The 13,174-nt window shown below is 44.8% G+C and overlaps 2 protein-coding genes across 3 annotated transcripts in view; one reads left to right on the top strand and one right to left on the bottom strand.

The window, feature by feature from the left end:
• On the bottom strand, positions 1-4,721 carry LOC125716457 (peroxidasin homolog). The gene is made up of 5 exons (XM_048988753.1): positions 4,614-4,721; positions 2,172-2,331; positions 1,203-1,490; positions 634-897; positions 1-415 (listed from the first exon to the last, which is right to left on the bottom strand). Exons 2-5 carry the CDS (start codon positions 2,248-2,250, stop codon positions 294-296), a joined length of 753 nt encoding a protein of 250 aa, XP_048844710.1. The 5' UTR covers positions 2,251-2,331; positions 4,614-4,721; the 3' UTR covers positions 1-293.
• LOC125716454 (casein kinase I) overlaps positions 3,770-13,174 on the top strand; it is a 22,843-nt gene continuing 13,438 nt past the window's right edge. The window contains exons 1-2 of one of the 2 annotated variants that reach the window (XM_048988749.1): positions 3,770-3,912; positions 8,885-9,731. In XM_048988749.1, coding sequence (XP_048844706.1) covers positions 9,504-9,731 — 228 coding nt within the window. In that variant the 5' untranslated portion in view covers positions 3,770-3,912; positions 8,885-9,503. Of the gene's footprint in view, positions 3,913-8,884; positions 9,732-13,174 lie in introns of those variants that run through there. The other variant, XM_048988750.1, reaches the window with a different exon arrangement.

Here is a 13,174-nt window from a genome sequence, read left to right on the forward strand (position 1 = left end):
TATTTTTACGCAGCGCATTGTTGAATTTAATGAGTAAACACATACGTCACACCTATCGTTTTTTTACACCAGACAGGCTGTGATTATACCATTTAAAAATATTTGAAATGTCAAGACATTCAGGCTCAGTAATAGATAATTAAGGCCTCAGTTGTTACTGCATATAGAGTGGGTTCGTAATTTGACATGCGTTTGCAATTAATAACAAAAAAGCTGTACACGTACATTTGTGTGTGGCCGCTAGCGTGCCTGCGCATTAACTGAGGATGCAGCAACGCCTTTCATTTTCACAGTCAGTGTCTTCTGTATGTCAGAAAACAAATTAACATAATAAACAAGAGAACGACTGCAGTTTTGCCCAACAAGTAGTGGATCAGGGGGCAGTTTGAAACGATGGGGTTCCTCTGACCGGATGCTGAGGAAGAACAGCAAAGGAGTCATTCGGCAACGCCGAAACGCAATTCAACATCTCAGGCAGACAAGCAGCAGTCCCTTCGACATGGTTGTAGTTTAAGTATGGTTGCCCATCCAGACGAAGGCAGATTATCATAATCATCATCATCATCATCATCATCATCATCATCATCATCATTATTATTATTATTATTATTATTATTATTCATGTCCACTCACCAGTAACTCTGATTTGAACGCTCTCACTTCTCCAGAGGGGGATGCCGGTGGGTATTGTAGCGCAGCAGATGTAATGGCCGCTGTCAGAGATGGTGGCCCCCGCCAGGTGCAGCGTCCCGTTTCCGCCCCGGGTGTCGCTGCGCTCGCAACTGCCGCGGGTCCAGAAGAGGGTGGCGTTGAGTGCGGATCGGGCGACGCAGTGCACGCTGACAGACTCCCCTTCGCCTATATCCAGTGATGTGATGGACACATTGAGGTCCAAATCTGAAAGATGACAGGAAAAAGGAAGAAATGGCGGGGGACTCCACAACTCCACACTTTAACAACACATTTGAGCTTGGTCTTTGTTATTATTAACAATAGCTAATGAAAACATATTAATGATGAAATACATCCTATCTGATATACAAAAGTTCTGGTTTTTGTAACTAACTTAGTAAATATTTAAATAAAACACTATCAAAATACTCCGTTTCTTCAGCCAACGTTTCGGATCTTTAAAGTGGAACTGGAAGAATCTGTTTTTCGACATTTACACAGCAGCTAACAGCGTTTTCCGTTCATCTTACCGACCACCCTCATAAAGACGTTGTTGCTGGTAGCGGCTGCGGGACGTGTCTGGCAGTAGTAGGTCCCGTTGTGCCTCATCTGTGCCGCAGTCACATTCAGGCGATAGGTGTTTGAATTGTCTCTTAACAGCTTTACATTGCTGTCGTTTGACAAGAGCTTGTCGTTAAGGTACCACTGGATAATCGAGGACGGGTCGAGGCACTGGGCGTTACACGTCAGTGTGAAATTTTGGCCCACTCCAATGTAACGCTCAAGCCGCTGCATGCTGATTGTTGTGTCACAGGTGTCTAGGGTAAGATAGAAATATACACACATAATATTTCGTCTGCTAGAACAATACAGGCCAATGAGATAAATGAGGTTTTAACCAAAAGCTCTCAAATTGTCAGCTTTATATTCAACGTAAGGAGTAAGATAACTCGATTGTTTTTCTTCTTTGCCCCACATTACAAAATTAGCATAATTATAAATACAATCATGCAATTACCTAAAGCCATTAATAATAAAAAAATTCTATAATACTACAATATTTTGTTTTCAGGATGTGCTATTTGTGTACTGTGTGGTTTTTAAATTTGTTTGCACCACGTTTACCTGTTTGCCCTGTGTGTACTGTCTTTGCACTTAGTTTGCCACTATATGTTTGAATATGTTCGTCTTGCTCGCTACATTCTTGCTCTCATACGCACCATTTCCCCCGGGATCGATAAAGTTTATTGCAATCTTAATCTTTATCTTAATAATTATAATTAGCATTCACGTACTATCTCTGTGACCCTGACCAACTTTTTAAGAGCTGTGGATGGATTGCTATAATTAATATGTTTAATCTTTTCCCTCACAGAACACCTATATAGAGCATGACCATTGGTTAATATAAGACAATGGATGTAGATCGAAAAACTACAGAAGATACAGGTAATCAAGAGATACTCAAGAGGTACTCAAAAGATACCATCTATACTTACTGATGACTTGGACTGTGAGCGCTGAAGTCAGGAGCCACAAGAAGGCTTTACTGCTCTCTGTTAACATCCCCAGATGCATCGGGGCCACATATAATGACCAGGACCTCAGGATATGCTATGGCCACCTACAATGACCACCTGTATGAGACCCTGGGTCAAACTGAAGAAGAAACAAACAACAAACAATCAATGACTTCCTCCGCACACGATGCCTGCTGCAACGTTTAGCCTCAAGGCAGAAATTCTGCTGTTGCCTGCAGATTTTTGTGTTGATTGGTCCCTTATAAGGAAACTTTTTTTTTTTAGTTATCTGATAGCTGTTTTTTCTTCCTCAAGAAGGGCTACAATATTCTAAAGGCCGGACAATGGCCACACAGACATGCAGCCAATAACACAATGGCCTGTCATCTTACGGAAGACTTTTCCAATGTTCATGTGTGAAGAATAGAATAGAATAGAATAGAATAGAATAGAATAGAATAGAATAGAACAGAATAGAATAGAAAATAAGGCATTTATTTTTATTGTAAAAAATACAACAAAGTTACGAAATTATGAAAAAGAATTAGGAACTAAAACTCATGTGGAAAATGGCCAAATTATGTAACTGAAAATGTAGCTTGGTGCTCAGACCTTATTCTACACACACGTGTACTTTATTGTTACTTGTACCTTGGGGGTTTCTTTTGACAGCTTAAAATCTATTTTAAGTGAGACAATGAGGAACAAGGAAAGAAAGTAGGCATTATATATACTGACACTCCTCTACTTACGAACTTTCAACTTACGAACTTTCAGACATACAAACGAAGAGGATCGACTGTAAGTCCAAATTGTGTACCTTGGGCTCCCGTTTCCTGTCCGTGTGTGTGTGTACAAAAAACTTTTACACATTTTTTTTTACACACACAAACACTGGAGAAACGCGTTTAGAGTACAGCCCCATGGTAGTGTTCCGATTTGGTGTTTTGTCCTGTCCCTACATGTACATACAGACATACATGTGTGTGTGTCTGTGTCTATGTATGTGTATGTAGTATATGTACATATTCATCAGTGGAAAAAAAATACGTTACTTTTGTAAGAAAACAAGTAACATAATCAAGTATACATGTCTATGTCAATTAAAATTATTTTTACAATAAAAGGCTGAATCGATATGAGCGTCAGAAGGTCAAGTGACATGCCGGAATAAACTACAACAACATTTAATAACCGTATTTTAAAATCTATTTTACGTATTATTTAAGACGACGGTAAAGGCTGTAAAGAGTCATTTTTAGTAGCGTATGCAAGCTCTAGGCAGAGTCCTCTTTTATCTCAATTAACTTTATTTCATCATCCTAACGTTACATTTTAAATGTCAGTGCGTGGTTAATGAATTATACACGACGGTCTGTGCTGGCAGTTGAAACGATGCCTGAAATCCATCGTGGCGTAAACAGCCCGATCCATATTCTATAAGCAAAGGTACGCCAGATAAACGCGGCTGCTTATGCATTGCCATCGCTGTAGTTACGAACGGAGAGCTCCTTGAGTATTCTCAATTCAACCTACGCTAGTTTAAGAGCGTAGCTACAGTGACGGGACAGGGGGGCGACGTATAGTGCTTTGTGACTGGTATAGGGAGGCTTAAAGAGACAACGGCAGGAGGCAGGGAGGCGAGCGAAATGAGATCGAGAAAATATCTATAAAGCCGCCGACATGATCATTTAAGGCCCTCAAAAACACTCACGAACAGGTAAAAGACTTTCATTTGTCTGTCCGAGGGGCAACGGAGTGTATTTGATCGTGAATAACTGGTGAAAATAAATGGAATAGACGTCGGCTGTGGGGATTAAGGAGTTGCCCAGTTCATGTTATGGGCTGTGCGGTGCAAACGCAACCCTGTTAAAAATGAAAAGCTCGCTTTTATTTTAGCCATCCCTACTTCGAATGGAAGCTTTTAGTTAAGGTTACCCGGCTGGTATTCCGAATAGCCATTTGCTTGTTGATAATTGTTATTTTAAAATATATAGTTAACGTTCAGTCTCGTGTGGCAGTTTAAACTTGTAGCAAGGACTAGGCCACAAAAAGCAATATGTATATATGTATATATTTCAGTTAGCTAGCCGGCCAACTAGCTGGCGATAACTGGTTTGGTGACGTTAGCTAAATCCCTCGAAATGCCGACTAGTTAGCTGGGTAACTGATCAGTTGCCAAGCTTCTTGTTTTGAACTAGCTGCCTGGCTAGCTAGCCGGTTTGTCAGCGTCCAGATTAAACATTTACGCGAAGCGTCGCCAGAAGAGGCACCTTTCTGCGTTTCATGTGCAGTAGGTAGGCTTATTATTATCATTATCATTGTTATTATTATCATTATTATTATTATTTAACATTTATGTTAATCAAGAGTTTGCCTGTTTAGCGTCTAGCTAACTAGCAGGGTTAGGTACAGATCTACCTACAGCCAGCTGGCGCCGTAACTGCACGGCCGGGAGGATAGGTAACTAAAGTTAGGGTTAACCAGGCAGTCGGAAAAAAATAGCCACAACGGTGTGGTTTATTCGTGTTTGTCCTCCTTACATGGGTCGGTATGTAGGTAGCGGCTAATGCCTTTTCCGTTTTATTTTGTTCAGCTAGACAGCTTTACTTAATTAGTATCTGGTCATAATATAAGCAGAGCTTTGTAACGTTTAGGTTGAATGTGGCGAATGTTTTAAATTGTACACACGAACTTGTTTTTTAGTGTTACTGGCAAAGACGTGCCTGCATGACACGCGGTGGGGTGGGGTGGGGGGAATAAGCTCTGTAATGTACCTGTTTGCTTCTTATCACTTGTTTTTCTTGTTTGTTTTGTACACGTAACGTGTGAATTAAGCCCCATGTCAATCATTCCTGTTTCAGCCTGTTAGATAACCTGTCTGTTTGGATAGATTTTATTTAACTTTATGGATCCTGTTGAGCAGAAAAGGTTCACGTTGGTGAGATAGGGATCTTAACATTTGTTGCAAAACGCAGGAGACTAATGGCCATGCTTAAAATGTTTTGTATTTAACTGCAGAAGTATTTGGCTGAACAGATAGAGGTGCATAAATTTAAACCTTATGAGTGAATATTTATAATGGTACGTCTTTCCAAATATATTTGTGCCATGTGATATGACTGTCATATTTTGAACAGCTTGCATTTGTTAGTGATGAGTAAGAAGGGCAGTGGGACTGTGTCACCGCCACTGTAGTTTAACTTGCTGCTGGGTTATGTGATGGTGATTGGAGCGTAAAGAGGGCGCAGAATGGCTTTGTGGTGCATAGTGAAAGTCTTTAGACAGATTAATCAGACACTAGGGATGAGGACCGAAAAGAATCTGAAATGTTCCGACACTGTGGTCCTACATTTTTTTTTTTTTTTTTGTGCGAAGTTCTTTATTAGATTTCCCACTGTAACCAGTGACACCTCTTGCTGGAATTTGGCAAGACATCATGGAGTCGTAGAAACCCCCTAAAGGAAATTGCACCTCTTAGAGAGAATCAGATCTTAGACCTGTGCACTGTGTAATCCTTTCATAGAATTATTAAAGAAAAATCTTTGCAGAAAGAGCCGGCAGGCACCTGAACTCACTCTTTGTGGTCGTTTCTCTGATTTCCTCTCCTTCCTTTGGTGTGTCTGGGAGGATATGTTCAAAGCACACCTGTGTGAGTTTTACAGCCAGTCTGTATTTTGACTGGATATGGCAGGGTTTTGCAATTGCCTACTTTGGCATCTCCTCCCCCATGTTTTTTTTTTTGCTTGTTTGCCATTGGTAGAGTAGCCGAGCGAAGCGTGGGTTTGAAAGCTTGTGTTGTGGGCAGAGATTTGACGCAGGCCCCCTGGTTAGCATTTCGGAACAGGCAGAGTCTCTTCACTGAGTCACTGCTGCTTATCACCGCTGTTTCTGTTGTGAGGTGCTGTGTGCTCAATCTCTTGCTGCGCCGTGAGACTGACATTTATGTCTCCATCTTAAATCTCCTTTTTCTGTGCAAACCTGTTGCTGCTGTGTCTTCACAGCCTGAAAGCATCTTTACCTAAAGGACATTAGATCTGCTTTATTTTCTTGAGTCTGATACAGGTCATTAGATGACGGTACATTTAATACACATCAGTGACCCTTCAGCTTTAAGTAGGTTGTCATCCCACTACCTCTCACTTATTCATATCCTTAATAGATTTGCACCCTTTGGATTTCTGTTCTGTATAGTTTTCTATTAATACCTTCTACTGTTTCCCTGAAGGGGTTATGTCATCTCCAACACAACCAAACACTAATACTTGTGAAATACAGGTAAGCAGGATTCATCACAGTCATTGTTTTCACTGGGTCATATCTGGAACAGGTATGACATCCTAGTAATGGTGGATAATGGTGGTTTTTGTGCTCAAGGTGCACCATTTCACAGACTGCACATGCGATTCTGTGTTTCGACATAGGTTTCAAGAAGCGCGTGAGGTTTGGTGCACTGTGGATGGTGGTTAGAGTGCGCTAGTCGCGGATGTGTGTGAGCTCATGTTTCAGCCCTGTTAATGTTGGCAGTCGCGTCTCGGGGATGCATCCTGCCGAGCATCGATCCACCTGAGTAAATTTCTTGAAAAGACGGATGGCTTGCTGACATTTCTGCCATGGCCCAATCCCAGCTAATCTACAACAAGGATCGGTCGCTTCACGAGTCTTGGTGTGGTGACATAAAAAAGACAAAGGGATTGGACTCCAGTACTAGGACAGATCTCTGCCAGTAGGGCATTAATGAGGGTTCTGTTTTCAAATATTTACAGACTGTCATGCAGTCTGTGTCCACGTAGTACTTCACAGATGATTTAGATCGTCAGTAAATGCAGCTGCAGCTCTCCTAGTGATTTCCATCTGTGATGAGATGCTCATCTGTAGTTTTTTTGTTTTCCCTCCTTTCGTGGAAAGGTTTTCACCGAAAGCTCTTATCCCTGGGAAGAATGTTTTGATGAGTGTCTCTCAGACGCGCCTTATCTGACACAGACATTGCGAAGTGCGCGGTGACACGCAAAGAGGTGTTTTACCATTTCCTTCTCATGTCGCGTCAGTTTACTTTCTGTTTGACTGCGCTTGTGAGATCGCAGAAGTCATGGCCTGTAGTCCCACTGTGTTTGTAATGTATGTCGAGCTTAAATGTTTATCCAAGACTTATAGTTAGGTGTGTGTGTCTGGCCTGAGATGGCTTATGGACTTCCAGAATGTGGCTGGTCTGTTCTTGCACGACCTCAGCCCTCTTCTAGCTCCAGAATGGTGTATTTTTAGAGCTGGTACTAAAGACGCTAGATAATGCTTCCTGACAGAGCTGCTTCCCCCTCCCTTGAATGTCCAGCACCCTGCTATTACGCACGTAATGTCTCTAGTCCATATTGATTTCTTTGCTGGCTTCTTTTTCTATCGCTAATATGAAAATAGATTTCTCCTACTTTCCCTCAGTATGATTTATTAATTAGCTTTTTGAAAAGCAAGATTTTCCTTCATCGCCTTCACTCCCGAGGCAGTCAGTGGAGAATCTTAGCGCCCGCGGTCCTCTGGCCTCGGAGGTTTCCTGCGGGCGTGTGGAGCGTGGCGTTTTGGATGTCCATGCCTGATAAATGTGTCTAGATCTGACGTGTGTGTTTGTGGAAGCTGAAACCCCATATCGGCTGCAGTGTAGTCCTCATGGCATATATGGCGAACCTCAGTGTTCGGTTTTACGGATCGTTTACACGCGCGCCATCCATTGGCAAATTATGGGGGAAGATTAATGCTGAAATGCCACTGTGATAAACAAAAATGCTGCTTGAATATTTGAAGGTGGTTAGTGTTGAGTGTTGGTGGTGTTAGATGGTTGAATGGTGGTTGTGTTTGTTCTCAGTTTTTTTAAAATTTTAAATACTCATGCAGCGATCCCCCGCTATATTGCGGATTTTTCCCCGATCCGTCACAGTTCTCTGCGTATCTCATACCTTGCTCGTGGTCCGATTTTTGTTTTAATTTTGTTTTACGCATCCTGCATGTTCTAAGCCTTCTGGTAGTAATGAGCCTAATCACCAGCACCATTCAGAAGAAGGTAAAACTCCTAGATATGCTTTGGGAAGGAAAGTGTTACGCGGACGTCGCTCACCATTATTAAAATGTTCTTATTTTTACACATTCCATTACGTATACAGAGAGACAGATGTGCACATACGTGTGTGTGTGTGTGTGTGTGTGTGTGTATAAACACATTACATATTATTATTATTATTATTATTATTATTATTATGTTACTCATATCCTTAGCCCAACATTCACACGTCATATGTTGTTTTAATAAGTTAACATGTGTTTAAAGCGTGTGGATGGGGCACTTTATAGTTTATAGGCTTAAACTATAAAAAAAATGTTTATATGGTCTTTCTATAGCGCGGATTTTCACCTATCGCTGATGGGTCTGGAACGCATCTTCTGCGATAGGTGGGGATTCACTGTATTTAAATAGCAAACCTTCTGTATGTGTATAAAGTATAGCTTTGTTTTCTTATTTGCTTTCTTCTGGCCTTTCTGGTTCTCAGACTGAACTTATTTCTCCAACAGAGGACAATCAGCCTATAGAAAGACTGAAGACCTCTTAGCTTTGTTCCCATCATGAATGACAAAGTGGTTGATTTATGGGTCTTTTGCTCGCCTTCGTGTGTTCTGAGCTTAACAGTGCCTGTGGATTTTCCTTTCAGCCTCGCCGGTTACAAGCAAGAGCAGCTTTGCATCCTGGGTTTTCCCGTACAGCCGACGCCCTTGTTGCATTTCCCTTCTGTATGCACCGGAGTGCAAGAAATGCCCACTGCGAGGCTCAGCTCTGACCGGGAGGACGCGATGCCGATCGCCGGAGCCAGCAGGCACACGGTGGTGCGATTCTACTAGGCCGGGAGACAGATCTCAGGCCGTGTGCTCAGCCGACCCGTTCCGGGGGGGCTGGGTGACATGCAGCTCTGATTCTGGGACTTGGAGAAAAGAATCACATTCAAATTGGAGTGGTAGCCTTGAAGGAAGCGTGCATCCAGGCAAAGGGCCCGGAAACGTGCGAAGGAGCCATTTGAATTTGCTGCTCTTCCAGCCATCCTTATTTTAAGTGTTTTTTTTGTTTTTTTTTATCTTGGTGTGTGTGTGTATATATGTATGTACATATTTATATGTACATAAGGCCCTCCTCTCTGCCTTGCTTTGTTCAAATTCCCCCTTCACTCCTTCCCATCCCTCACCCCCGAGAAACGACTGCACCGGTGACAGTTCCCGCGGCTCTGTGATTTGCATGGCAGCGGCGTAACCGTGGAGAGGCCCGGGTATCACAAGCTTATGGATTTTGACAAGAGAGGAGGGAAGGGGGAGGCCGAGGAGGGGAGAAGAATGTCCAAGACGCCCGGGAGCAGGACTGCGCATGGGGGCCGGGGCACAGGGACCAACTCTGGGGTGCTCATGGTCGGTCCCAACTTCCGGGTGGGTAAGAAGATCGGCTGCGGCAACTTTGGAGAACTGCGGTTGGGGAAGAACCTCTACACCAATGAATACGTGGCTATCAAACTGGTAAGGACCACTGTCTGCCCTATTAAAATAAGCCTTACACCGACCACCATGTGGATGTCATTCTAGTATGAGCCAATGTCATGCCCATTAGAATAAGCTCTATGCCAATGAACATGTGATTGTCACTCTAGTAAGACCCAGATCCCTCTTGTACTCTGCCATTTCACACCTGTTTACACTGTGCTCCAATCGACACGCTTACATAAACCCCCGCGAAAATTTTCCCAGGAAGCAGTTGGATGAAGACAATCTGCATCACTAGAATAGTCTTGCGGTCAGTCAATAAGTCAGAGGGAGGACTATTAATCATAAATAAAGCCCTCAGATGAAGTGCACTCTCACTGGGTGCATCGCAGCGTCCGGGGCAAGTCCTCGGGAACCTTGGAACTGAGGGATGAGAGGACGAGGCGGGGAGGACAGTGTCAGCCTTGCCGAATGAGTGACAGATTGTGAGTAGGTGGGGGTGTGGGGGTGGCAGGCTGGCTGACTCCCCATGCCTAAGGTTGCTCCTGGCTTTGTGAAGCGGACAGCACAGGTGATCTATTAACTGAGGATCGTTAGGGCTGCGGTTCTAAGATTCTGAGAAACCCGTCTCATTACCCTCAAGAAATGGTTGGGCCTGTTTTACTTTCCGCTGAGGGGGCGGATCGTGCGCCGTGGGTGTGCTGCGAATCACAGGCCGGGGACTTTCACAGCAGGACCAAGAAATGATAAAGGAAATTTGCCTCTCTGCCCCCCCTCCTCTATTGGTTCATTGTTCCTTTTTAAACTCAGAAGATGGGTATGCTGCCTTGCTGTCATTGAGTTCTGTAGCGTGACTTAAGTTGTTCTGCTGCCTGCTTGACTTCCTTCGTGGTGCAGAAAATGAGTTTGTCTGTTTCGTAGACAAATGTGGAGAAGTCCAGGAAGGTGCCAGTCACAGCAATATCAAGGGTAGCTGCAGGCCGGTGATTGTGCAGAGAGAGGCTGCTCATACCGGACGCTTCAGCGCTGTCGGTCACTGATGGGAAGCTAACAAGGCTGGTGAAACGTCTCATTTTCGGGCATTTTATCATCACCGAATACCCTGATTTTTGCCTTTTTGCGCCAGGCTGCTTTGCAGTCATGGCAGGTTAGAGGTTTCGCCAGAAGCTTGTTAGCATAGCGATGGGGGCTGCTGAGATGGATGGGCACCAATGCTCCTCTTCATCTCACTCCTTCAGCTTGTAGACAGACTCCAGGTGGCGCTTTCCCTGTGCCTAACATGCTTAGCCTCTTAGCTACTATAACTGTGACATTGACGAGTCTATTAACATCATGTGCAAACAGACAGCCCCTGGCTCCAGTGAAGCCTTGGCCGAATATCCATTACCAATTAAGAGGATTTTAGAATGCTGTTTAACGTGTATATTTGTAAAGGAAATGCAGGAATTCTTAACTTTCCTGAAGACCTGTAATAGCCTGTTAGATGGAGGATTTTGCCGCGCGCACACAGACGAGCACGTAGCTGCTTCTGCTCTGTATTCTGTGTTGAATTCTTTGTCCCGAATCTCGCATCTGCAGTGCTCTGCCTCGCGGCCGTGGGCTCGCAGCCCAGGAGCAGAGGTGTGCTTCCCCATGACCACCAGGGCGTCCCTGCCCAGAGCACGGCACGCTTACGGGACAGGCGACTTTGAAAGGTTGCCTTTGTTAGCCAGAGGTGTGCGCACACAGTAGTCCAGTCTTCAGTTCAGCTGTGCGTTTTCTCACACTGACACCCTCCCCCAGAGTGACGGAGTGGGAGGAAACGCCTGTAAAGGCTCGGCAGTCTTCTGTCCTCCAGGGACACGTAAAGAAGCAGGCTGCCTTCACAGGGCCGCTTTTGTTTTAGTTCAGTAGTGCTGGAGCCTCCTGCCAGTGTGGGTCTCTTACAAAATCCTCAGTAGATGCGCTGATTTAACGGCGCGTCATAAATCGCTTCTCAAACTCCCTGGGTCAGGAGTTGATGGTGGAGGAGGGGGCACAACACTCCCGCCCCCTTTCTTTTATCTCATCTTTTCTGCACTCGTTTCTAAGTCCTACACCCACCTGCTATCCCGGCCGCCGTTTGTGTTCCTGTGAAAAGGCGGTTCGGTTCGGCTCGGCAGCCTGGGACTGGTCGGCGTCGCCCGTTAGCGTCTTTCTGCCATCTCTGGTGGACGTTCTCGTATTCTCGCTTTCCTTCGGGGGACCCATTCATTCACTAGCTGGGGGGTTCCTTCACCCCCTCCTTCCTGGTAACAAGGGAGCGAAGAGCAGTAATGGAGATGGCAGAGATGAGAACATTTTGTACCTTTTATCGTGAACAATGGGCAGGTTGATGACAGCCAGCTTTGTCTCCAGCCCTGTTGGACGGCCTTTTAAACAGGCCTGCTGGTAGGGCCGTAAATTGCCTGTAATGTGGTATTGACCTGAAGCTTTTCTCATAATTCGAGGACCGTCATTTGACTGGCCCTTTAGTGCCTCTGCCTTCCGTGTAGGATGACGGGAACTGAGGTGGCTATTGATCTTTTGTGGGAAAACACAAACCTTTCTTCCTCTTCCCTTTTTAAACGAAATGGCTTATTTTCCATTACTGAAAGGTCCTTCCGTTCCAGTGCTGGTTATGATAACTTAATTTTTATGACTTAGTTCTTATTATCTACAGGGCGGGACAGGACTGTAAAGTAACCTTTAGACACAGAGTGGCCTGATGTACCTTTATTAGTCGTGAGTTGGTGGTGGGACCGGTTGATTTGTAACTCGCTCCCGAAGATCCGTGATCTGTCCAGCCATCCTGTTATTGTTGGGATCTCGTGTTCATGGTGGGATGTCTCTTCATTTGAACTGTCGTCTAAGCAGCCCCTCTTCGGTTATAGCCTTGGTTCCCGTGGCTAAACCAGGCAGCTGTTGACAGCCCGTGGTGTGAGATGCCCACAGAGGGTTTCGAAACCTCATCACCCGCTTGCAAGGGTCCAGCGCAGCACTGCAAAGATCCTGGCCTCCATTTGGGGGCGGAGCCTGTGGAATGGCGTTGCTGCGCCACGCCTGCAGCCAGCTGTCACGCTAGGGCAGCTGACGGCTTCGTCCGGACCCTGAAATCCAATCCGAAATCTGAGCGTTGTTGAATGTTTGCCAGCTGTGGCCACTTCAGCGTCTCCCACAATGCACCAGGCGGCTCCTATTGCCAGTGATAAAATATGTTTTAGTCAAGGTTTTACTGTCTCCGTACATGGAGCTTAATCTGCCCCAAAAACAGTTGAATGGTGTAATACCACCATTACCGTTACTCCCATTAGTTACTCTCCAGTGGTCCGCCCCTCGCGCCGCTCTCTGCAGGCCTCTCATGGGAGGCAGGCCTGCGGGGGAAAATCTGAGATGCTGAGATACGCAGCGCAGATGTGCTTTCCGAAGCCTGAAGATCGGTCTGCGGTAAAATTGACGTGATTGTATGAGAAAAGGGGAAG

The sequence above is a fragment of the Brienomyrus brachyistius genome, chromosome 21, assembly GCF_023856365.1.
Source record: "Brienomyrus brachyistius isolate T26 chromosome 21, BBRACH_0.4, whole genome shotgun sequence".
In the NCBI taxonomy this organism is placed as follows: domain Eukaryota; kingdom Metazoa; phylum Chordata; class Actinopteri; order Osteoglossiformes; family Mormyridae; genus Brienomyrus; species Brienomyrus brachyistius.

Bases quoted from the DNA above. Each gene is read 5' to 3' on its own strand.
- LOC125716457 (XM_048988753.1), bottom strand. From the start codon at position 2,250: ATGCATCTGGGGATGTTAACAGAGAGCAGTAAAGCCTTCTTGTGGCTC. The intron at 1,491-2,171 runs GTAAGTATAGAT...ATCTTACCCTAG, and splicing joins GCTCACAGTCCAAGTCATCA to ACACCTGTGACACAACAATC. The intron at 898-1,202 runs GTAAGATGAACG...GTCATCTTTCAG, and splicing joins CGTCTTTATGAGGGTGGTCG to ATTTGGACCTCAATGTGTCC.